The 22789-nt window shown below is 45.3% G+C and overlaps 1 protein-coding gene and 2 long non-coding RNA genes across 5 annotated transcripts in view; 2 read left to right on the top strand and 1 right to left on the bottom strand.

The window, feature by feature from the left end:
* LOC135396544 (E3 ubiquitin-protein ligase RNF123-like) overlaps positions 1–22789 on the top strand; it is a 502532-nt gene that overhangs the window by 421706 nt on the left and 58037 nt on the right. For all 3 annotated transcript variants that reach the window (XM_064627582.1, XM_064627583.1, XM_064627581.1), the window contains one exon: positions 8617–8756. In XM_064627582.1, the coding sequence (XP_064483652.1) occupies positions 8617–8756 (140 nt within the window). The remainder of the gene's footprint in view (positions 1–8616; positions 8757–22789) is intronic.
* On the bottom strand, positions 11621–12807 carry LOC135397857 (uncharacterized). The gene is made up of 3 exons (XR_010423809.1): positions 12172–12807; positions 11852–11996; positions 11621–11726 (listed from the first exon to the last, which is right to left on the bottom strand). It is a non-coding gene; the product is annotated as an uncharacterized LOC135397857 (long non-coding RNA).
* LOC135397856 (uncharacterized) lies at positions 20910–22121 on the top strand. The gene is made up of 3 exons (XR_010423808.1): positions 20910–21526; positions 21597–21676; positions 21746–22121. It is a non-coding gene; the product is annotated as an uncharacterized LOC135397856 (long non-coding RNA).

Raw genomic sequence — 22789 nt, 5'->3', positions numbered from 1 at the left:
CGATCGCTTTATTTCGAGGTAGACCCCCACTGTATCGTCCGTGGCATCACACCTGCCTCACGTCCAGTAAAAAATGCGAGCGCATCTGATTGATCTACAATCTACATTCAGCGATTATAACACTGTTATGGACTCAAATTCTCAGAACGACTTCAAATGATAGCAGTTCGCTTTCATGTGAAGACAAAAGCTGAACGTCTGCTTGAAAAATTTGATTTTGCCCCACGTGGGAGACGGTGCCACCGCTTGATTGGGCTCCGCGTATAGGGCCGGCAAAAAATTCACAGACGCCTACCGATCAAGTCCGAATTTTGATTTTTCTTCTGTGTGTAGTCTAAGGGACTAGCTACGACGTATCAAAATTTCGAGAGAAGTTTGTGGTGGGGTGTTTTATATAAAGACTTCTGAAATTCGTCATTTTTCGGAGGTATGGTGCTACTTAAAGAAGTATCGCTCACGTTCCTGATAGAGTGGAGCAACAAATTATATACCATTCGATAGCCCCATAAATGACACATTCAATGGCATAAAGCTCAATCTTATCCGTCTTGTACATCGCCCGGAAAGTTGCAGTGAATATGGTGCTGTTTGGCACTTTGACTCAACTTAGATAATTTTTTCCAGACAAATAAAAACCGACACAGCACTGTCAACGCAGGAGCCTTTTGTGCCCTGGGTGGTCGAAATCTAGAGCGACAATGCGACAAGAAATAGCCATGTAGGGGACGCTCAAACCTGCGCGCGACGACATCGACTTCTGAGAGGCAGTTTTTTTTTTTTTCTCCTCTCCTATTTCCCGAACCAGGCAGCGCAGAGAATTCGGAATGCGTTTATTTCTTCTAACTCACCGATGGCTTCAACATATATTTTTTCCCCGTTCATTCGAGACATCAAATGTACCGGCTTGTTCGATTTGAGATGGAACTAGCCAGGTGTGGGGGCTCTTGGGGTTTGTTTACTTATTCAACGCGCGTAACTTTCGGGTTGGTTAATGACGTAGGACATTCATCCATCACGTGATCAGCGAAGAGCTGCCCTCGACGAAAATTATCGCCTTCAACAGTGACTCCCAACTGGTTCTCACATTGACTGCTGCAGCCGTTGTTAGAGACGACAAATGTTTCCTGCATAAAACACCTATAAACGCCTCTATTGTCGATTTAACCCGTTGGCAACAAGCAGTGGTAGTTACATGATTAAATAATTATAAAATACGTTTTAACATGTGAAGCGCAGCATTATTCACGACAAGTTACCTGAGTTAATTAACGTATGTTTCTGTAAATATGCATGGAATGAAAGCCTTCCGACGCGCAATGAATCCACAGAGCAGACAAACGTTTGAGTACCATTAGTACGCAAGAAAAACTGTACATTTCAGCGCTCGATTCCACGTCGATTGCAAGGATTCTGACACGATCACCGAGTAGCAGCAAACTCCATCTCGAGGATGCTTAAGCGATGGGGGACACAGAAAAATTGTGTCGCCCATTTTCTGTGTCGCCCATAGCTCGGGCTTCCTGAAGATGGACTTTGTCCACCACATCGCCTGCGTCTAGGGGTGTGACTTCTGCGCCTATTGCGCATTTTTGCGCCCACGCGAGATCCTGCTACATTCTGCTACAAAAAGCCAAAATGTTGAACTTCCTGCGCCACTGTGCGCCCATTCCGATTTCTTCCCCTATTTTGAAGAACAACAGTACGAAAACAGAAAACAGAAGTCTTTGCTTGCACTAGCTTACACGTCCGGCCAACCCAACTGGCTTTGCCGACTATCCAGTCAGTTCAAGCCATGCCATTTATCTAATCCAATCCGAGTCAAGCACTGAAGTGCGGCGGTCACATGGTTCTGGTAGTGCTTCTGGTGATAAACGATCTGCGGGCGCGCTCAAACACGTATTGCGGTACCTACATGGCTTTGGCATTGTCGAAAGTAACAGGTAATCATCTCATCGTTTTTTGCTTTTTTTTAAAAATTGTAACATGACCTTCGTAGCTGATATTACAGTCGTACCCACAGGAGAGAGTGTGATCGTTAATACGTACCGTGCGACACTCGGTCGCGCTTTGTTTTGACACCGGCCTGACTGGTTTGCACGACGAACGTATGTTCGAGGGCTTACAGCAGTTTAGTATATGAACCTTGTTGCACAAAAGAACTTCTTACGGAGGGGTCTTTTATTTGGTCTGCTTTTGCTTAAAAACCATGTCCTTGTGTAAAATTATAGACATAGATGCAGGTCTCATTCATACTCATATTGTTTAGGACTTCTATTTGTTAACAAATGCATACTCAATTCATGACATCCCGCAGATCGCTAGATCGTTTTGTTTTCGTCGATATCTCAAAACATAGGCACTTGTGTCACTGTGCTTTAAACCAGAGTTCGAGGTAACTCGTTGCTGTAACTAAGTTCCTTTTTCCGGTAACTTGTAACTTAACTCGTTACTTTTGCGCCGTGGTAACCTTCAGAGGAACTCGTTTCTTTTTCATGTAATAAGTTACTTTTAATTCGCTTTTCACTCACGCCCAAATATTATCTTCTCTTTCTCTCCGGTTCTTTCATTGCATTTTACGCCATAAAACGTGATATACAATCAATGACAGTATTCTATGCAGGAAGTAAGAACCGCAGACATTCAAATGAAGCTAAGATCCAAAGCGTTCGAATTGTTGGACATAAACGAAAACGATCTAAGCGTGTTGCACTGCTCCGCAGGCAACTCAAGGTCTAGCTCAGCTGCTCACGCGCGCTGCACCTGTGCTATTTTGTGTCCCAAGTAACTTGAAAGTAACTCGTTCTTTTTTCAAGTAACTCCGTAACTGCGAGTTACATTTCAGGCTGAAGAACTTCGTTACATTTTTCACACGGTAACTTAACTCGTAATGAGTTCTTTTTGACAGGTAACTTCTCGATCTATGCTTTAAACTGCGCCCATGTCCTTAAAATGCGCTTTCAATATCCTAATTCTTTACTACGAATTGGGACGAATGAGAAGAATACGGAGCGAAAACTGAGGGATGACATTGAAAATGCAAGAAGGATGTCATGTCATGCTGTGGATCCCAAACGGTATGAAATCAAACACCTTTAGAGACGTAGAGAGCGGTCAGACCCTACTATCGCAAAGCAGAACCAAGCTTGTAGCAGCCCTGGCAAATCCAGAAAGGAACAGAAAGGCATAGTGCAAAAGAAGTAGCCACCGAGGCACTTGATTACTAAAATATATTGTTTTAAGCAGTTTCTCTGTTGTACGCCACTTTAACAATGTGTTAATTATTAAACGTTTTGTCAGTTTATTGAGGTGCTACCAAGCTGGTTTTTGCTGCTCCAAACAGGCATTTTCTCTGCTACGATTTCTGCTCCAAAACTGCAAAGCCCAATCACACCCCTGGATACGGGATATCCCTAAATCCTAGGATTCCGTCTGTTTTCAGTCCCGAAATCCCGGGAGCTGGTTTTTGCTGCTCCAAACCGGCATTGGAGAGACGACTGCAGAAAGGAGTGGGGGACATGGGGTCAGAGCAACCATCGTGGAGTTCACTTTTACATACACGTTTAAGTAAAGCGAAATCCTCATGAAATGTCCAACCACATTTCATAGCGGCACTGTAGTCACACACAGGTCACTCATAATTCAGATTGTGATGTTTGTCATGTATTGTCATAATGACTAGCGCCAGTTGTAAATATCGTGTTAAACCTTTTCGAAACGGGAACTAGCTAGCAAAAGCTCATGTCTTAAAACGTTCATGACTCATGTCCTCAAGTACTCGTGGAACGTCACCATGTGGCATTATAGTCATAGGTTTCAAGTACCAATGGATATAGAAAACAGGTTATGAAAATTTACATGAAATCTCATCATGACGAATGACACTCGTAAAACAGTGTATCATTCTACCTTTCAACAAGCGTTAGTTCCAAAAGGTCGACTCACGAGACGTATCAATGGCCAGGACGAAAATAGTCGTGAAATGTCATAATGACCAGCGGCAGCCGTAAAACACAGTATCACGCTGTTGCAACCAGCGGTAGTCACAGAAAGGTAAGTTATACTACATATCACGAAACAATCATGAAATTTCACAGTGACCAGCAGTAGGCATAAAACGCCGCATGACATATTGGAACCAACGGTAGTCACAAAAAAGTTACAGGACGGTTACGACTCGTGTAACGTGAAATTCAGCGTTAGCTGTGCGTGTGGTGAAATGCGGCCGGATGAAAGTCTGTAGACCAACTGATTTAAGCGTGATGAGTATTGATTTGTGGTAGCAGAAATGGCTGGCGAGGTGAGTGGTGTCCTGAACAAGGGAGCTGTTCTGGAACACCAAGTCTATGCATGAGCCATGTCTAGTTGTGGGTTGGCTGGCGTCGGTGCATAGCGTAAGGTCCAGTTGTTTGGACATATCACTCCGGAAAGTGGTGTTTTTGGCTAGTGAAACGTCCACGTTGAAGTCTCCGTCGACGGGAAGGTTGTGCGTGCGCTAAGGCGGGAGTACATACTCGATAAAGTCGTGGATGCGTTCCGGCGCGGCTCGAGGCGAGAAGTAGCACACAGCCACCACGAACCCTGTGGGAAGGTGCGAACGTATTTCGGTTTTTATCTCAATTTCCATCGATAGCGGTTGTAAACTGGTGGGATTCCCCTCCTTACTCTCAGCGGCAAGCCCACATGCGATAAGAGTTTTGTGCGGACATGCGAATGCCGACGACGCCGACGCGATCTCGGTAAAGTCTTCACTATACAGCTGACGCTGTAAAAGGTGAGTTTTACTACATATCACGAAACAGTAATGAAATTTCACAGTGACCAGCAGTAGACAGAAAACGCCGCATGACACTATGGAACCAGGGGTAGTCACGGAAAGTCGAGGTACGAGACGTGGAGACACAGAAGGTCGATGTACGAGACGTATCATGAAAATAGTTAAAGAACGTCATAATGACGAGCAGTAGTCACAAAGCACCGATGACACTGTTTGAAACAGGGGTAATCACAGAAATGCGAGTTATGAGATGTCCTTATGACCAGCAGCAGTCACCAACACCGTATGTCACTGTTTGAACCACGGGCAGTCACAGGAAGCGGAGTTATGAGACGTATCATGAAAATAGTCCTGAAATGTCACAATAACCAGCCGTGGTCAGAAAACAGTATATCACACTGTTTGAACCAGGAGTAGTCATAGAATTTTTTTTAATTCCGTGTTAGCGCCGCGAACCAACTGTGGCTATGAGCGGCGTACAGACGTGGACACATGGAGAGAGGACAGCAGGAAAGAGTGGGGGACAGGGCGGTTAATATGCGTCCTGGGCCGACTTCAGAGGGAACTGTGCCGACATTTGTCTGGAAAGTCTTTGGAAAACCCAGGGAAAACCTCAGACAGCACAGCCGGTGACAGGACTCGAACCCGTGTCACCTCCCAGTCTCGGCGTGGAAAGCGATCATCTAAACCACTATGCCACGGGAGCTGGTAGTAGTCATAGTAATGCGAATTATAAGACGGCTGTAGTCACGAAACGCCGCATGATACTGTTCGAGCCAGGGGTAGTCACAGAAAGTCTAGGCACAAGACGTCTCATGACAATAGTAATCAAATGCAGGAACAAAGCACTACATGACACTGTTTCAACAAGGGGTAGTCACAGAAATGCGAGTTATGAGACGGCTGTAGTCACGAAATGCCGCATGACACCGTTTGAGCCAGGGGTAGTCACAGAAAGTCAAGGTACAAGACGTCTCATGAAAATAATAATCAAACGTCCTAATGACCAGCAGTAGTCACAAAGCACCGCATGACACTGTTTGAGCCTGGGGTAGACACAGAAATGCGAGTTATGAGACATATCATGAAAATAGTCATGAAACGTCCTTATAACCATCAGTAGTCACAAAGCACCGCATGGCACTGTTCGAACCAGGGGTAGTCACAGAAATGCGAGTTATGAGACGTATCATGAGCGTGACAATAGCCATCAAATGTCCTATAATGACGACCAGTAGTCACAAAGCACCGCATGACACTGTTTGAATCTGTAGTAGTCACGGAAATGCGAGTTTGAGACATCTCACGCAAATAGTAATCAAATGTCCCAGCAGTAGTCACAAAGCACCGCGTGACGGTTTGAACAAGGGGTAGTCACAGAAATGCGAGTTATGAGACGTATCATGAAAATAGTTTTTATGAAATATCAAGAAAGAGTTTCAGGAATACCCGTGGTATTTGGCCCGCGTAGTTCCTCCATGGCTCAATGCGGCCCGCGGACATGAATGAGTTCGGCACCCCTGATCTAAATCGTTACTTCTGTAACTAGAGTGTCGTGCTTTAATGATAAATCTTGAAATCCTTTCTCTGGAAAATCTATTTTTTGCAGTGCAAGATCCATTTTAAGACCATTTTGTCATATCTCGAGGAGAAGACTGGCAAGGGAAAGGTTCTCCTTGAACCACCCTTGTCCCTCTCTTTCCACATGCTAGACATGTATTTCAAGTTCAGTTATTGCGCAGTGCATTAGTAAGGGCCTTCATGGCTGTCTTGGTTAGAATAGTTTTTTATTCCATATTAGCGCCGCGAAACATCTGTGGCTGTGTGTGTGTGTACAGATCGGGACAGATCGAGAGAGGACAGCAGGAAGGAGTGGGGGACAGTTGTGTTAGTATGCGTCCTGGGCCGACTTCAGGGGAACTGTGCTGAGATCCGTCTGGAAAGCCTTCGGAAAACCTCTGACAGCACAGCCTGTGGTAGGATTCTAACCCACCACCTCCCAGTCTTCAGCACAACCTTGGCCACCTCCAACGAACAGGACGCCTTAACCCGCTCGGCCATGCAGCTGGTAGTCAAGCCAAGGAACAACTGGCTCTTTTACAGCGTCAGCTGTATAGTGGAGACTTTCCCGAGATCGCGTCGGCATTCGCATGTCCGCACAAAACTCTTATCGCATGTGCGCTCAGCACTGAGACTAAGAGGGAGAACAGATTAGAACCGCACTCTCTCAAAAACAAAGAAATGTGGGAAAAGTTGGTAACTCTATGAGTTACCACCTTATGCGCACCTTACCTGCTTGCAAGGGGTGTAGCTTTCCTGGTTAGCACCTTCATGGTAAGGTGATAAAATCTTGTAACCGCGCGCATTTAACACAAATGTTGAGTCTCTTCAGCCGTCCTCGGTGGCTCAGTTGGTAGCACCTCCGCCTACTGATCCCAAGATCGCTGGTTCAATCCCGGCCGAGGGGGGGTGGCAGCTTGGTGGAAGGGTTCAAGCCAGCAGTCATTGGGAAGGCGTCACCCCATTCTCATTCCAGCACACCCCTACTACGGTCACCTACGCCGTCTTCCGCGATGGACGTTAAATGTGGTGTACCGTGTGTCGACATTTTTGCGCACGTTAACAGAGCCCTCAGGAGGCATGTGTGTCAGTGGGACGGACAATCAGATGAGGCCCCTTTTCTCGGTTTGGGATTTTTTGGTCTTATCCTGTTATTGCATACAGAGGTTCAATTGTGGTACACGCATGAGAGGAAACTTTTGGATAAGAGAGTTTTGGAAATAACTTGTTTCTTAATATCCAGCCACTATAAGTTTGTAAAAAGACGCACTTGCTGAGACAGCTATACACTGACAATCCCTGATTTGCCCACATGACATGAGTCTCAAATATTTGCGTTTGACTATGTAAGACGTGTTCCAGCGAGGATCCCGAACAGGATCCCAACCGAACCACCTAGTTGCCACCTTCAAACTGAACCTGAACCCGAACTAATGAAAAGTACTATTCGGAACCGGTTCTGCAAACGGTTCAGCGTTATTATTATTTTTTTTTTCATAAGGAGCTTGGACATGGATGACATGAAAGGAGTGAAGGACACGCTAGTCGAAGGGTGTAACTCCCTTATGTGCAGCAAATGCTATTCAAAATTCCATCCACATTCGAATGCGGTACACGATGTTCGTAGTCCTTTCGTTCATGTGTTTTGCGTCTTCGTGTTTGGGTCAGGCCCCAGCCGTGAGATGTGTTTCTAACTTTGTAGTACAAAATTTATTTTTATATCTCTGCGACCTGGATTCGCCTACTATAGACCTCTGACGTTCTGGGCACCACGAGATGTAGGCACTGTACCATTAAATGATATACTCATTATTTTACAAACATTTTCTTATTTCTGCTTGTGTTGAACGACGTGAGTGCGCGCTTGCGTTGTCGTCAACTCATCTAAAATAAATCAAACCTTGAACTTGACGCTGCTGAAACGTCTGTTGACCAAACGTGTTCATGGGAATGCTTGCATCCCATTTTTCTGTAATGCGCTCAACCATTAAGAACCGGAATAAAACACTTCGATGCGTTATTTCTGCATTCCGGAACTGAACCGGAACCGTACCAAAATATCTGAACCTGAACCGAACCTGTAAATTTTTCGGTTCGACACCCTGGTTCCAGCACAATTACAAATTTGATCAGTGTGAACATGAACACACAGGGGTTGCGTTTTCTGGTAACATTTTGTTTTCTCGGAAACAATATCGATAGCCTGTGGAACTTATTAATGATTCTATTTATCAGACATTTTCATGAATCAGTACACTAATGACGATACATCCCTTGTTTAGCCCCATGTCCGTCGGTATTCTTCCAAAATCACATTGGGCAGTGGCTGGAAGATAATGCAGAGGGCGCAGCTGCTTTTCTGGGAAGCGTCCTTACACAGCTGAATTGGGCATTCTCACAGTTCATTAGCATGTTACAGGAGGTAAGTATTGACCTCTGATCTCTCTAGTTATCGCCGTTGTTGAGCTTCAAAGCAGTTTTATATAGTCAGCTAAACGAAAGTCGAAATGGCACCAATTCTCGCTATTTGAGCGAAAGCTATAGCGAAACACCGATACACGTTTTTGAGTGTAGTGCACTACCGCTACCGTTACCCATAAAACGTTTATCTGCTATTTTTGCAGTAATCAAGGGTAATAATAATGGTGATAATAAGCACGAAAATCACTTTACCTACACCTAGTTCGTGTTATAATTCCGAAAAAAAAGTGACGTCAATAGTCTTACGACAATAGTCAATGGACGTCCATTGATTGAGTGACGTCAACAGTCTTATTTACTGTAGGCTTACTGGGGCAGTCAGTCCGACCGTCGGACTGGCTACCCCAGTACCCCTACAGTAAATAAGAGCTAATGAGAATGAAAAGGGAGGTATAAGGTTAGCAGTGGGAGAGGCCTAAGCGATGAAGATCACAAGGGACACTGTCAAGTGAGCGTATCCCCTTAAGGTCAGCTCCGGGGAAAATTGTGACAGATCACAACAAAAACGAGCGGGCACAAAGGTTGGAGCCTACAGAATGTACCTTCAAAATAGTTTGGACGAATACCCTGTACTTACGGATAAATCGATTTTTTGCTTCGCTGTCCGATCGCCCGCTTGAACCACTGACGTCACGGTCAGCTTTGGCTTTGGCTTGTTTACTTACTCGCAGTTTCGCAACCAACAGCAGTCGCGAAATTGAGAGTCCCCCGTACGTACGGGCACCGTTTCTCTTCGTCTAAATTTGATCATCATCGTTTCCTTCTGCTGGTCAGTACACACTTTTTCGTCTAAGTTGTGAATTGTAAGAGATGCGTGTGTGAATGCCGTGCTGCTCGCTGTACGAGCAGGTACGCTAACAACAAAGCTGTTTCGTACCAAGTTCCCAGTTGATTTCGTGCGCGACTCGGTGGTACGAATCCACTGGCTGAGTGCTTTGAACTTATCAAGGCAACAGTCGTGTGTGCTCGAAGCATTCCGCGCCAGAAAGTTACGAGGCCGTTCATAAGACAGCCGATTCCAACTCGAAAAGCCGCTGGAAAGGGATGCGGCACCTGCCTTGTTCGACGACGACAAAGAGTATAGCACCAAAAGACCAAAGTCGCAGGTAAGTGTCTGCACGAACCTGCACACAGTATGAACATGTGAACGACAAGTGTGGGGCTCCTGATCCGTATAGTCCGCGGTCGTATGTAAAACTACGCAATATCTCAGAGAAGCTGGTTGCGAAATTACATGAGTTTGAAGAAGCTTGAGCTTGGGCACAGAAGAGCAACAACTTGAAGGTTGCTGATTTTGTCTTGACATCTGTGTGATTACGCTCAGCCTTCCTCCAACCATGGAACTACTCCATATCCCACCTACATGGCAGGGTTATGATAGCCCTTTAAAAGACGGGCTGTGTCTGTGAGTGATGTCTGTTCGAGTTGTAATGTAACCTTATCACGGTGCCACACATTCTCATTGTGTTCTCCTAGTCCACTGAAGTCGACTCCAGCAACCGGCAGACCTTCAGAGTGTGCTCGAGCACCTTGACCAGCAAGGGACGACAGTCAGTATGCTCATCACTAGACCTCGGATATTGGGCACAAAAAAAAGGCCGTTTTAGGCACTTATAATAGGTAGGAAAACTACCGATTTAGGCGATAAAAGTCCCATTTTATGCTCAATCAAATTCAGTCTGTCGCCCTTCGGCTCAATGGTCAAACGAGAAGGTTCCCGCTAATTGCGCTTCCGGTAGAGACTTTTCAACTGTGTTCAACTTTATTGAGTATGAACTTTATTTAACTAAAGGCAAGAAGTGAAGCTGACTGGGTCAAGTAAGGAATGTTCACAGAACAGTTATACGATAAAAAGCATCCATCAGCGGTAGTTGTAGAAGCAGTACGACACAAGCACGATTTCCAGATTTGTCGGCGGAAAGCTCCGGCACTTGTCGCGAAGTACTACGTAGTTCGATAGTATAGTATAGGACGAAAAGGTGCGTTCAACATCCACCGACGTTAGCGGTGCAAACTTAAATGCTGGAATGTCCGTATGCCGAACGTCGTCTGGTATGGCAGACCCAGTTCCACCTACACAGTACCGTTGTGCACACACCGTTGATTGTTTTACACCCCTATGAGTGTAAAATGAGTGTTAGGTAACTCACACCCTTGTGGGTGTAAATGCTACACCCCAATGATGGGTGTTACATGGGTGTCACATATTACACCCAAAAGAAGGGTGTTTATTGGGTGTATTGACACCAAAAATGGCAGGTTCTAAAAAAAGGCTTGCTCCCAAAATGCACGGAATACTAGTTGCACTGATGCACTGCAACCTGCATTTGCAAGTGTGAGCATCTTAGCTAGCTTGACTCTTAGAGCTTAGCTAGCTGTGCACTCCAAGAGCTTAGGAGACCTTAGCTAGCTACCCAGTCAACCACGAAATGTACAATCAATGCTTAAATGACATTGCAAGTCTACAATAGCACCGTAGAATCTGCGATAGCGTGCAACGTAGATTCTACTAGATGATGTCTGCTCAAAAACACGTAGAATCAACTAATTTCATAACGTTATTTCTACGTTGACGTTTGTTTTTGTTTTACGTTGATATAACATTAATCAAATGTTGTGAATCACTGTTTATTCTACGTTGTCTATTGCTACCTCTTCCTACTATGTATTGATGTTAACCACTTCTAATGACGCAACAGCGCAGGTATCCTGAAACCAAAATTTGTCCAATACAATACTACAAATATGTAATAGTGAATATTCAAGAAAACAATGAAGAGCAGGTCCTTTTATGTGCACGTTTATTAAAATCTTGAATCAGTTAGTGAAACATGTACAAAAAGATGATCACAGATAATGGTAATAATGATAATAATCACATGATTGCTACACCTCTTCGGAACGGTCATCCCTGAAAGATAGCCAATAACATATATCATTTCATCTATTGGAATAGAAGCTCAAACACTGCCATAAATAGGCGCAAAGAACAGACACTCTGCAACAAATGGGAACAAATGCCTGACAGTGACTTACCGCAGCTTCCGTATAGATTGTTAGATGCGGAAGCAGCTTAAAGAGGCCCAAGCGACGTCTTGTGGTTCATGCCTTGCTCTTCATTGTTGTAGAGACACCAGGTACTTTACACATGCGTGAGGCTGTCCATGGGTGTGTGTGGGTGCTGTAAAACCGACATCTTTTATCAATCCAGGGTCACCTCGCATCCATGTGACAAAAACACGCGCAGTTCAAGCTTCCTGGCAACACTTGCTGAAGCTATATGTTAATAAACAATGCAAAAAGCGCAACCAATTCACTCTACTGCAAGATTAGCGGTCATACAAAAAACAACGAACTTTGGAGAACGGTGCAGTCAGATGTCAAAAGGTACTGCATTCCTTTATCTGAAAGGCCAGTGTAGCTGAGCAAAGCTGCTCACAGTTCATAGAATAGGCCACCGTTGCTTTCGTCGCCCCAATGCAAGATTTCACGACAGCCTATAAAATAGTACCTGAATCAGTAGTACCTGCGCTTTGTACTGTTTGAACGCACGCCAAAGTATACATGTCACACACACACATCACACAGAGACCCACAGTTCGCATGAATTCGTCAGTGATACGCACCAGACTCTGCAGGTAAAGAAAATGATAGCTTTTTTCTTCGATACTAAGCTGTTATTGCTCCACACCACTACCACATGTGATTGTTCAACAAACGACAACGTTAGAACGAGAAGAAAGAACGACAACTGATCTCTACGCGAAAGCCGGGGAACAAAAGAACGCTGCCTCTCGCACATTACGGCTTTCGCTGTTATGCTCAACGTAGTTGTTCACTGTATTGGCCAGTGCTGCCTCGATGCTCCAGAGATTCCAGTACAAAATGCGCATGATGCTGAAGTTCCAAAGATTCTTCCGTGTAACAATATGCCATATCCTGTCGAACCACCACGACAACGACGCTTGGAGAATGTCGATGGCGATGAGGCAGACGTCGTTCGGCTCGTGCTTGTTGGGAACTTCGTTTGTTGTTATATTCCTCAACCTACGTGACCGATCATTATAATTCCCGTGGAAAAGGTAAGATACGTTTCTCTCTCTCTCTCTCTGTTTATTGACTATCGTGCGATTCGTGATGAGTCGATTACAAATATGGTTAAAAAAAGGTTATAGCTATGAGGGTATAAAATAAATATTATTAACGGAGGCATACACAAGATAAATACCACATCAAACAGGCCGTACTCTACATATGCGAAGGGCACATTTCAGTGTAAAAATAACATACAATGAGAACAAATTGGGGCGCAGTATGTTGACTGAAGACTCAATGACTTTTCGATTCGTGGTAAAAGTTGACAATATATTGAAGGTACAATGTAGAACCAACGCAAATATTTTCTGCGTATATCTATCGTTGGGTGGCTCAATGTTTTTCTTTCTGCTGTCGCAACGTAAACCGTTCCCCTTCAGTTGTAACAAACCCCCTGTTTTGTTCTGTTTGTAACCTCGAATGTGTGTGTGTGTGTGTGCAATATACGAATGTGTTGTTGTTCGAGATAAGTATATATATTACAAACATTATCACGATTAAAAAGAAAACTACACAAGCGTTGAGCATTGTGCGGCATACACCCCTTTTGCACTGACATGAGTGTTCCAAAATTTAGCATGGTGTGTAACATAAGCGTATGTTCGGGGTGTATTGGTACACTACACCCCTTTTACACCAACACGGATGCTTATAGTGCAGTGTAGTATAAGTGTAATTCGGGTGTGTCACCATAGTACACCATTTTCACACCGGGAAGGGCGTAAAAAATTTACTGTGCGGCAGCCACTGACAGCAAAGTTTTAAAACCCAAGTTTCTGTTGAGTACATACTTTAGTTTTTGGGCAACTGTATCCTTCACAGGGCCTACTGGCACGGTGTCGATTCGCGTTCTTTTTTTTTTTTTTTTTTTGCGGAAGACACTGTAGCAAGAGCGTAGCACAAGGCTTGGCCTGACTCCTCCAGTCGCGTGATGCTGCCAGCGATGAAATCCTAGTTAGCTTAAATGTACGCCAGCTCAGCAGGAATCTTGGTCAACTGTAAGATGTCTTTTTCGCATTTCACACTATCCGCCTCTTCCTTCGAAAACTGCTGTATGACCGCGCAAAGTACATCATAGTTCGCGTGGAGGTACTCAACCGCTCTCAGCCACGTGCCCCAGCGCGTCAAAATCGGTTCAGGGGGAAACGGGGTGTCAGGCAATCTGTCTTTGAAGGCCTTCACCCTTGTAGGGGCCATCCGAAACACCTTCTTTACGGATGAGATCAGCTTATTCACGTCTATGAAATTATTCCTGATTTTTTTCTGCAACACTATGCAAAGCGTGCGCGAGACAGGTGACGTGAATCATTCTGGGATAGAACACTTTTAGCAATGTTGCGGCGCGATGCATGTATGCTACAGCGTCAGTGTAGAGAAGCAGCAGTTTCTCATTCTTAACTCCAGATGGATGCAAAACTTTCATGGAATCATTGACAAAGTAAGCAACCATGTCGCCGTTTGTCTTTTCCGGTGACTTACAGGATATTAAATAGGGGCGGCTGCTTTGATCTGGATTTAATTTTCCGGCCACCATGTTGGCTATATATCGCCCATTTGCATCCGTCGTCTCGTGCAGCCCAACCAAGATGTAGGACCCTCCTATTTCAGAACGAATGGTACTCAGTACTCCTTCGTACATGGAGCCCAAACATTTTTTTCGCAGCGTCGACTCGGACGCAATTTTTCTCTTGTAGTACTTCTCCAAGAAGGTCTTGAAGACGGGGTCCTCGATCTTCGCCCACGGTATGTTTGCTGCAACAAGTGCTGTACACAAATCGGCGTGCAGTTCACTCTTCCTTGCGTCCTGAGCACAATCCTTAAGAAAGCTTTGGTGGGACGTCGACGGAAAGCCCTTTGTGCAGTTGAACTTGTGCGTGGCTGTACGAGCATGTTGCTCTAGCTGAGACATTTCCCCGGACAGAACCTGCAAATCGCAGGCGGATTCTTACGCTAGACAGAGGAACATATTACGGGACTGAACTGCCGAATGTGAGTGCGCGGAAGCAAACTCTATACTTACTTGCTTTCCGCACGGCTGAGAGAGCACCACAACCGTAGGTCGGCATTTTCCCAAGAATTCATTCAACATCACATCGTGGTCAGTTTTCTGCAAAGCCCATGACATCACATCACCTTCATAAACCATGACATCACAAGTCCGTCACTCAGCATAAACTTCAGAACAAATCACGTCATAATCCATCATTCAACTTCAACTTTAGAATTAATCACATCGTAACCCATCATTCAATAGAAGAGACAGGGCGCTGACAAGCTGGTTCATGATCAAGGAGGTGAACCCGAGACTGGGATGAAGAGACGACACAACAAATTATTGTCTCGGGTTCACCTCCTTGCCCATCATTCAACTCCAACTTCAGAACCCATCACATCTCATCACATCACTCAACTTCTACTTCAGAATCAATCACATCATAACCCATCATTCAACGTCAGAACCGATCATCGACTTCAACTTCAGAAACCATCTCCGACTTCAACTTCAGAAACCATCACCGACTTCAGAGCCCATAATTGGAATTCAACTTCAGAGCCCACCGCGGTTTCGAAGTTGAATTCCTATGATGGGTTCTTAAGTCGCTGATGGATTTTGAAGTTGAATTCCTATGATGGGTTCTGAAGTCGGTGATCGATGTTGAAGTTGAATTCCTATGATGGGGTTTTGAAGTTGAACTCCGACGAAGGCCTACGTTGGGTGCTGCTGGATCGCGACGCTACCGTCCTCCTCACCTTTGTGTGTGTGGATTTACCGGTAGTGGCGGTGAAAGCGTAAGCGAAGGAGGGGTATGCTGTTTGGAGGGTGCGGTCAGCCTGCTCTCGGTTGAAGTTGGAAGTAGGGTGTACCAATGAAGGAGGAAAGGGAGGGATGATACGTTTGACCTCCGCTGTTGCATGTGAACGGCGGGAGGTCTGTTGCTTGCGTGGTAGGGTTGTTGCACAATGTTGCGCCCGTTGTTGACAGCTAAGTGAGCGCATAGCACAGTGCACGTTCATGTGGCTTCGGACGACCGCTGATGGCGTTTTGAAGTTGAATTCCGACGAAGGCCTACGTTGGTGTGCCCGGCTGCCCGCTGCTGGATTACGATGTTGGCGTCCTCCTCGCCCCTATTTGCGTGAATTCCCTGGTAGTGGCGGCGAAAGCGTAAGCGGAGGAGGGATATGCTGTTTGGAGGGTGCGGTCAGCCTGCTCTCGGTTGGGCTTGGAAGCAAGGTGTACCAATGAAGGAGGAAAGGGAGGGATGCTACGTTTGACCTCCGCTGTCGCATGTGAACGGCGGCAGGTCTCCTGCTTGCGCGGTAGGGTTGTTGCACAATGTTGCGCCCCTTGTTGACAGCTAAATGAGCGCCTTTGCACGTTCATGTGGCTTCGGACGACCGCTGGTAGCGTTTTGAAGTTGAATTCCGACGAAGGCCTACGTTGGTGTGCCCGGCTGTCCGCTGTTGGATTACGATGTGGGCGTCCTCCTCGCCCCTATTTGCGTGAATTCCCTGGTAGTGGCGGCGAAAGCGTAAGCGGAGGAGGGATATGCTGTTTGGAGGGTGCGGTCAGCCTGCTTTCGGTTGGGCTTGGAAGCAAGGTGTACCAATGAAGGAGGAAAGGGAGGGATGCTACGTTTGACCTCCGCTGTCGCATGTGAACGGCGGCATGTCTCTTGCTTGCGCGGTAGGGTTGTTGCACAATGTTGCGCCCCTTGTTAACAGCTAAGTGAGCGCATATAGTACTTTGCACGTTCATGTGGCTTCGGACGACCGCTGGTAGCGTTTTGAAGTTGAATTCCGACGAAGGCCTACGTTGGTGTACCCGGCTGCCCGCTGCTGGATTACGATGTGGGCGTCCTCCTCGCTCCTATTTGCGTGAATTCCCCGGTAGTGGCGGCGAAAGTGTAAGCGGAGGAGGGATATGCTGTTTGGTGGGTGCTGCCAGCCTGCTCTTGGTTGGGCTTGGAAGCAAGGTGTACCAATGAAGGAGGAAAGGGAGGGATGCTACGTTTGACCTCCGCTGTCGCATGTGAACGGCGGCATGTCTCTTGCTTGCGCGGTAGGGTTGTTGCACAATGTTGCGCCCCTTGTTAACAGCTAAGTGAGCGCATATAGTACTTTGCACGTTCATGTGGCTTCGGACGACCGCTGGTAGCGTTTTGAAGTTGAATTCCGACGAAGGCCTACGTTGGTGTACCCGGCTGCCCGCTGCTGGATTACGATGTGGGCGTCCTCCTCGCTCCTATTTGCGTGAATTCCCCGGTAGTGGCGGCGAAAGTGTAAGCGGAGGAGGGATATGCTGTTTGGTGGGTGCTGCCAGCCTGCTCTTGGTTGGGCTTGGAAGCAAGGTGTACCAATGAAGGAGGAAAGGGAGGGATGCTATGTTTGACCTTCGCTGTCGCATGCGAACGGCGGGAGGTGTGTTGCTTGCGCGGTAGGGTTGTTGCACAATGTTGCGCCCGTTGTTGGCAGCTACGTGAGCGCATAGCACATTGCACGTTCATGTGGTTTCGTACGACCGCCTTGTCTGCCGCGCCATTTTGCACTCGTGACGCGTAGGTATTAGCTTCGACATCGCAATACATCGTGGACTGTCACTCAGTATAACATGAGTTCTTGTGACATGATGCTTATTGACACTGGAAATAGCCATCATGGACGAATTCAGCGACATGTGATCACCTTCGCTGGACATATGTTCTTACTATCGTTCTTTCGTGCTGGACGATGCGAGCCCAGCAATTTTATCCGGAGAGGACAGCAAGCTAGATTTACTCCTGAAAGCGCCGTACAGCAACGAGGACCCCGTCGTACACTGGAAAAAGAACCGGGCAACATATCTCCCGCTTTCGCGGGTTGCTGTTGCGTGCTTTGATGTTCCTGCGTCGTCGGGTTCTGCTGAGCGACTGTTTTCGATTGCGGGAGATCCGCAGAACCCGTTCGCCGTTCATCTCTGTGCCCAAGGACAATTCAGAACCATACTATAGTTGGAGAGAATGTGAGGCGGAAATTGAAGTGAAGACTGCAAGGAGCCCGGAAGACCAGAAATGTACAGTCCGTGAAACAGTTTTTCTCTCTCACTCCGGATCTGTGCATAATTATGCGTCGACACAGTTTACAACATTTCCCATTCTTGTCTGTTTTTATTTGATGTTTGCAAGAGAGCTCTTAACATAATCACTTGACTGTAGTGTTAGTCACTTTTTGAGCTAACTTCGCCAAAGTATCATGAGCAAAGTTAGAAATTACTTTCTATTTCGCTTCTTCTTCAAGCAGAACACAGAACGCAGTCTCCTTTCAGTTTATTTTGCTGCTGAAAAAATCAATGGCAGTGACCATGCCCCTTGCCACGTGCGCGGCGCCAGCCTGTCTGCTTCGCGTTGCTGCGCGATGTACTCGATGTACGCTACCACGTTTTCGACGTGTTTCGGAGTCACGTCGCAGCAGAGCGTTCGTTTTTTGAGTTACTTGTGCATTTTTTAATGGGGTGGGGATAGGGCCACACTTGGCAAGGTTCTATGCAATGTGAAAATCGGAAAATGGGAACTCGCAGAACTTGGAATTCCGATTGTTGCTTTGTGCCCAATTGACAAAGTATATCCGGATCTCCGCTCCCAACTGTGACAGTACTAACTGATTACGAATGCAAAGAGCTAATTTCGGCATGGTAGCAAAAACTTTCATTTCTCACTTAATTTAATTTTGAGAACTTGAAAGTTGGTAGTAACTTCGTTACATATTTAGCTCAATGATGTAACTCGTAACTAGCAACTTTTGTGTGGTAATTAACTTCCCCATCTATATCTATTCCCCATCTCTGCTGAGATGTAGTTTATTGGTGATGAATATCTAAGAAGTAGCAGCTGCGTGCTTTGATGGGACACTGGTGTCCGATGGATGCTACACGCACGCGGAACACGTAACCCAAAATATGACCTATGCACCTCAGATAAATAAGAGAGCTATAGTGACTCTGTGTATTACATTTAAAATGAAAGACGTCCCCAAAAGAATGCCAGCACGATCTTGTGCTATTTGGATCCCAATCAAACAAAGTAGAAAATGCAATCTAAAGCCCGAATCCCATAACAAGCGACACGCGGCAGATACACGCGAGAAGCGACAAAATCGACGTCACTGCCGCCACACGAGCGTCAAAAAAGCTTTGTCGCGGCTCAATATTTCTGCATCTACTTCCAGTAGATATTTGTAGCATGTCGCTGAGTTCGTTGCCTGTTGTTTGACAAAACCAGCTAGATTTGGCGGCGTGAAACAAGAACTGAACGCGTGGGCAAGGAAAAGGGTGGAGAGGGCAACCAACAAAACTAGCAGACGAAGAAGTGGGCGGGGCGTTGGGTACTTCAACCGCAGCGCCACTGCGTTACGGCGAATATTACATAGCACCTTCATTACAATTTCTCCTCGTTTTGACGAATGAAATACTATTTTTGGTATATTTATGGCAATTTACAACTTAGCTCGAATAAAATAAGCATTGCTTCTCCAAAAACATCATTTCTCGGTGACGAAATGTCGCTGCTCAAATGGACCAGGAAGTCGCGCCATGGCGAGACGCGACAGCGACAAATTCTGCAGCGCGTCGCGTGTCGCTTGTTATGGGGTCCGCGCTTAAGAAGGCACAAAATACGTCTAGTAAAACACACGTCGTCAGCATGACAGCAGTCTACCGTCGTGTAGTAAAACGCGCGACCGAAGGTGAAGGTTCATTAGTGCGTGCAAAAGGTATTGGATTCCCGTGAGAATTTTCCACGCTGAACCGAAAACATTAGTTTTGCAGGGTGGGCATGTAATCGGTATTCCTTTCTGACACTATCTTGTTCCGGCCCGGGACATAGCCATACCGCAAAAAAGAGTAAAAATACAGACGGGCCGCTCGTGAAGCCATACTGCAAGACTACAGTATGGACAAAAATCGTCCAGGGAAAGCACGTAGCACAAAAAAACACAAATACCCATTGTGTGTGTGTATATATAGGTGAGGTAAAAGGATTATCAAACGGCCACGAAGTTTTACAGAAGTTCAAAAAAAGACGCGGAAACAGATTTTAGCGAAGTTACAAACACTAGTTTATTACATAGGAAGACGTTAAAAAGTAAAATGGTCAAGGGGTCGACGTTTCGACAGTGGCACTGTCTTCGTCAGGACAAAAGGTCCTGACGGTCAGGACAAAAGGTCCCTTTTGTCCTGACGAAGACAGTGCCACTGTCGAAACGTCGACCCCTTGACCATTTTACTTTTTAAGGTCTTCCTATGTAATAAACTAGTGTTTGTAACTTCGCTAAAATCTGTTTCCGCGTCTTTTTTTGAACTTATATATATATATATATATATATATATATATATATATATATATGTATGGATAACTGGGCACAGATGGACGCGAAAAGAATATAGACTACAAGTAATGAAGAGACTTGGGAAGTCGTATAAGGATCAGAAACAGTTGCTGCTTTTATTACGTTAATAATTAAGGGGGGGAGTTACTAGGAATAGCTTTACAGTTAAGGGTCGACGTTTCGGCAGTCAGCGCAGGACTCCTGTTGAAGGCAGCGCTGTCTGCCAAACGTCGACCCCTAACTGTAAAGCTATTTCTAGTACCCCCTTAATTATTAAAGGGACCGAAAAGTGAAAAATAACCCCCATATTTTTTACCACTGTCGTGCACCACATCGTTGTTTGGTAAGACACAGAAAGCATTACTTCTCAATTCGGCATATTTTTTACGTATAAATATTTTGGAGATTGCCGGAACATGGACGGTGCTGCCAGCGAACGGCGAAAAAGAGCAACTTGGGTTTCAGGTCCAGGGCTCCCAGGATTGGTCAACCCTTACCACGTGTGAGCTAATTTTGTAGAGAACGAAGCTGGCGCACATTATCTTACAGCTAAACACTATTTTAAAAATGGCGCTCACTTCCATAGCTTTTACGTTAATAAAGCATTCAGCTACTTCGCCGCTACGAGCTACGATCCGCCGCGCCATCTGCAAGGTCGTCTGTGTTATCGCGTTTATTGTTTACGTCGTGGGTGGTCGTGTTGGTCGCGCGGTGAATGACATGTTCGTGGTTGCTGTGCCAACTATTCGAGAGTCCTACATATGAGTGGTGTGGTTTTGGTGTTCGGGGATGCAAAAATCATGTTCGTTCACCATCGACGGCAGGCGTTTCTACCACAAGATTCAATAGGAGAGTGCGCGAAAACGAATGTGGTTCAAAGCACTCGGTTATTAGATGTAGCAGTCGTGTGGTATGTGCTGAGCTCATTTTGCTGCCGATGACTACGAAGATGCCGTAGAAGGCGAATTGCGAAGACGTCCGAAGCACACTGATGCTCAGTACCCAGTGATTTTGCTTCACCGAGGTGACGAGTTCAACACAACGTCTTAAGTATGTACAGGCGTCACACACGTATAAGTTATAATATAGCGACGACGTATTCCATTTAACTTATGTTATCCTTCTTGTCCCGTACTCAACTTTGTCAACATCAACAAATTTAATTTTAGGGGCCTTCCAGTGTTGAAGTGGCGCAAGACTGCTTCGTATGTGTGATCCAGGCACTCAAGTTGACATGACAGAAATAACTGAAAGCAGGTATGCAAAGTCCACAGATGGAAGCACTAGATTTGTTACGTGTTGCAGACTTTGTGACATTTTTTTTTAGTCTTTGGACAGGTGCAGAACATTAGTATGACGTCAACAAGAGGAGAAGAAACCGATGAGAACTACTAGCATGTTTGAAGGGTACGAGAATAGTTCCTGTTGAGATAGAGTTATGACTTTATGACTAAGGAACACTAATTAATTTTCTAGAGATGCATCCTCTACACTTGAATACCCAGTGCAACAGCAAACGTTCATTGTCTTTGAAGCCGCAACTACTGGAATTGTTCAATGTGTGTCAGAGCTGCAGTGAGCCATGCAAGGTTACCACATCATATTGGTCCCAAAATTTGCAGAGTTCCCCTATCTCGGACGCAGCTGTCATTTCTCTTTATTGCTCTTCCGATCCTACCTTCTCAGAAATGAATATGGTTCACCATACACTGCATGGGCACTGCCTTTCTCTGCTCATGCTTTCGGTTTCTTATTCTGTTGAATAAATCTTCACTTGAGTTTGCAGCCATTATGCTGTCTACTGTGTTTGCCCCTCATCTATATTGATGTGCTCTAACGGTATAGCACATCAACATCCCAACAACCTTCCAAACAACCTTGCCTAGTCCTACTTTTGGGTGGAAATTACACGATCTGGTAACATCCACATATATAAAGTTTTAGTCGACGGAGATTTGCTGTTTTTGTACAACCTTCATTGTACATTTCTTTTGTCTCACTTAGCATGCCTGAAGAAATGTTCTGATCTTCATCAAGATGACAGGTCATTGTTTGATCTGCAGCATCATTTTTCCTGTAATCTTTTCACCAATAGAGAATACAAAAGTGAACAAATGGTAAAATATAACTAGCTTGTTAAATTCAAAAGGGAAAGACAAAACTCTTTATACTTCTCTTGTTTATTTTGTTGTAGGTTTTACAACTGTACGTTCAAGTACGTCAAAACATCACAGGGCAGGAAGTCCTACTCTATATCCTAAATCCCTGGACAATAAAAAAGAAAGATATAGTTTGAATTGGGACAAAACGTTGCTTCTGCTCTTATATTATATTTCAATTAAATGTTACGATGCATTTGTAGTGTACGCTGAAGCCAGTTTCAATTTGCAGGGCTGTCAAAAGTACTTTACAAAAGTACATCTCAATTACAGTAACAGAGAACTTATGCAATAAATTATTTAGCCATTTTGGAGTACTATGCACACCAACGGTGCATTGTTAACTTTGAACCCAGATCAA

Source organism: Ornithodoros turicata, chromosome 6 (assembly GCF_037126465.1).
Source record: "Ornithodoros turicata isolate Travis chromosome 6, ASM3712646v1, whole genome shotgun sequence".
Taxonomy (NCBI): Eukaryota; Metazoa; Arthropoda; class Arachnida; order Ixodida; family Argasidae; genus Ornithodoros; species Ornithodoros turicata.
Note: the sequence above shows the minus strand (reverse complement) of the source record. Positions and strands in the feature narration are given on the sequence as shown.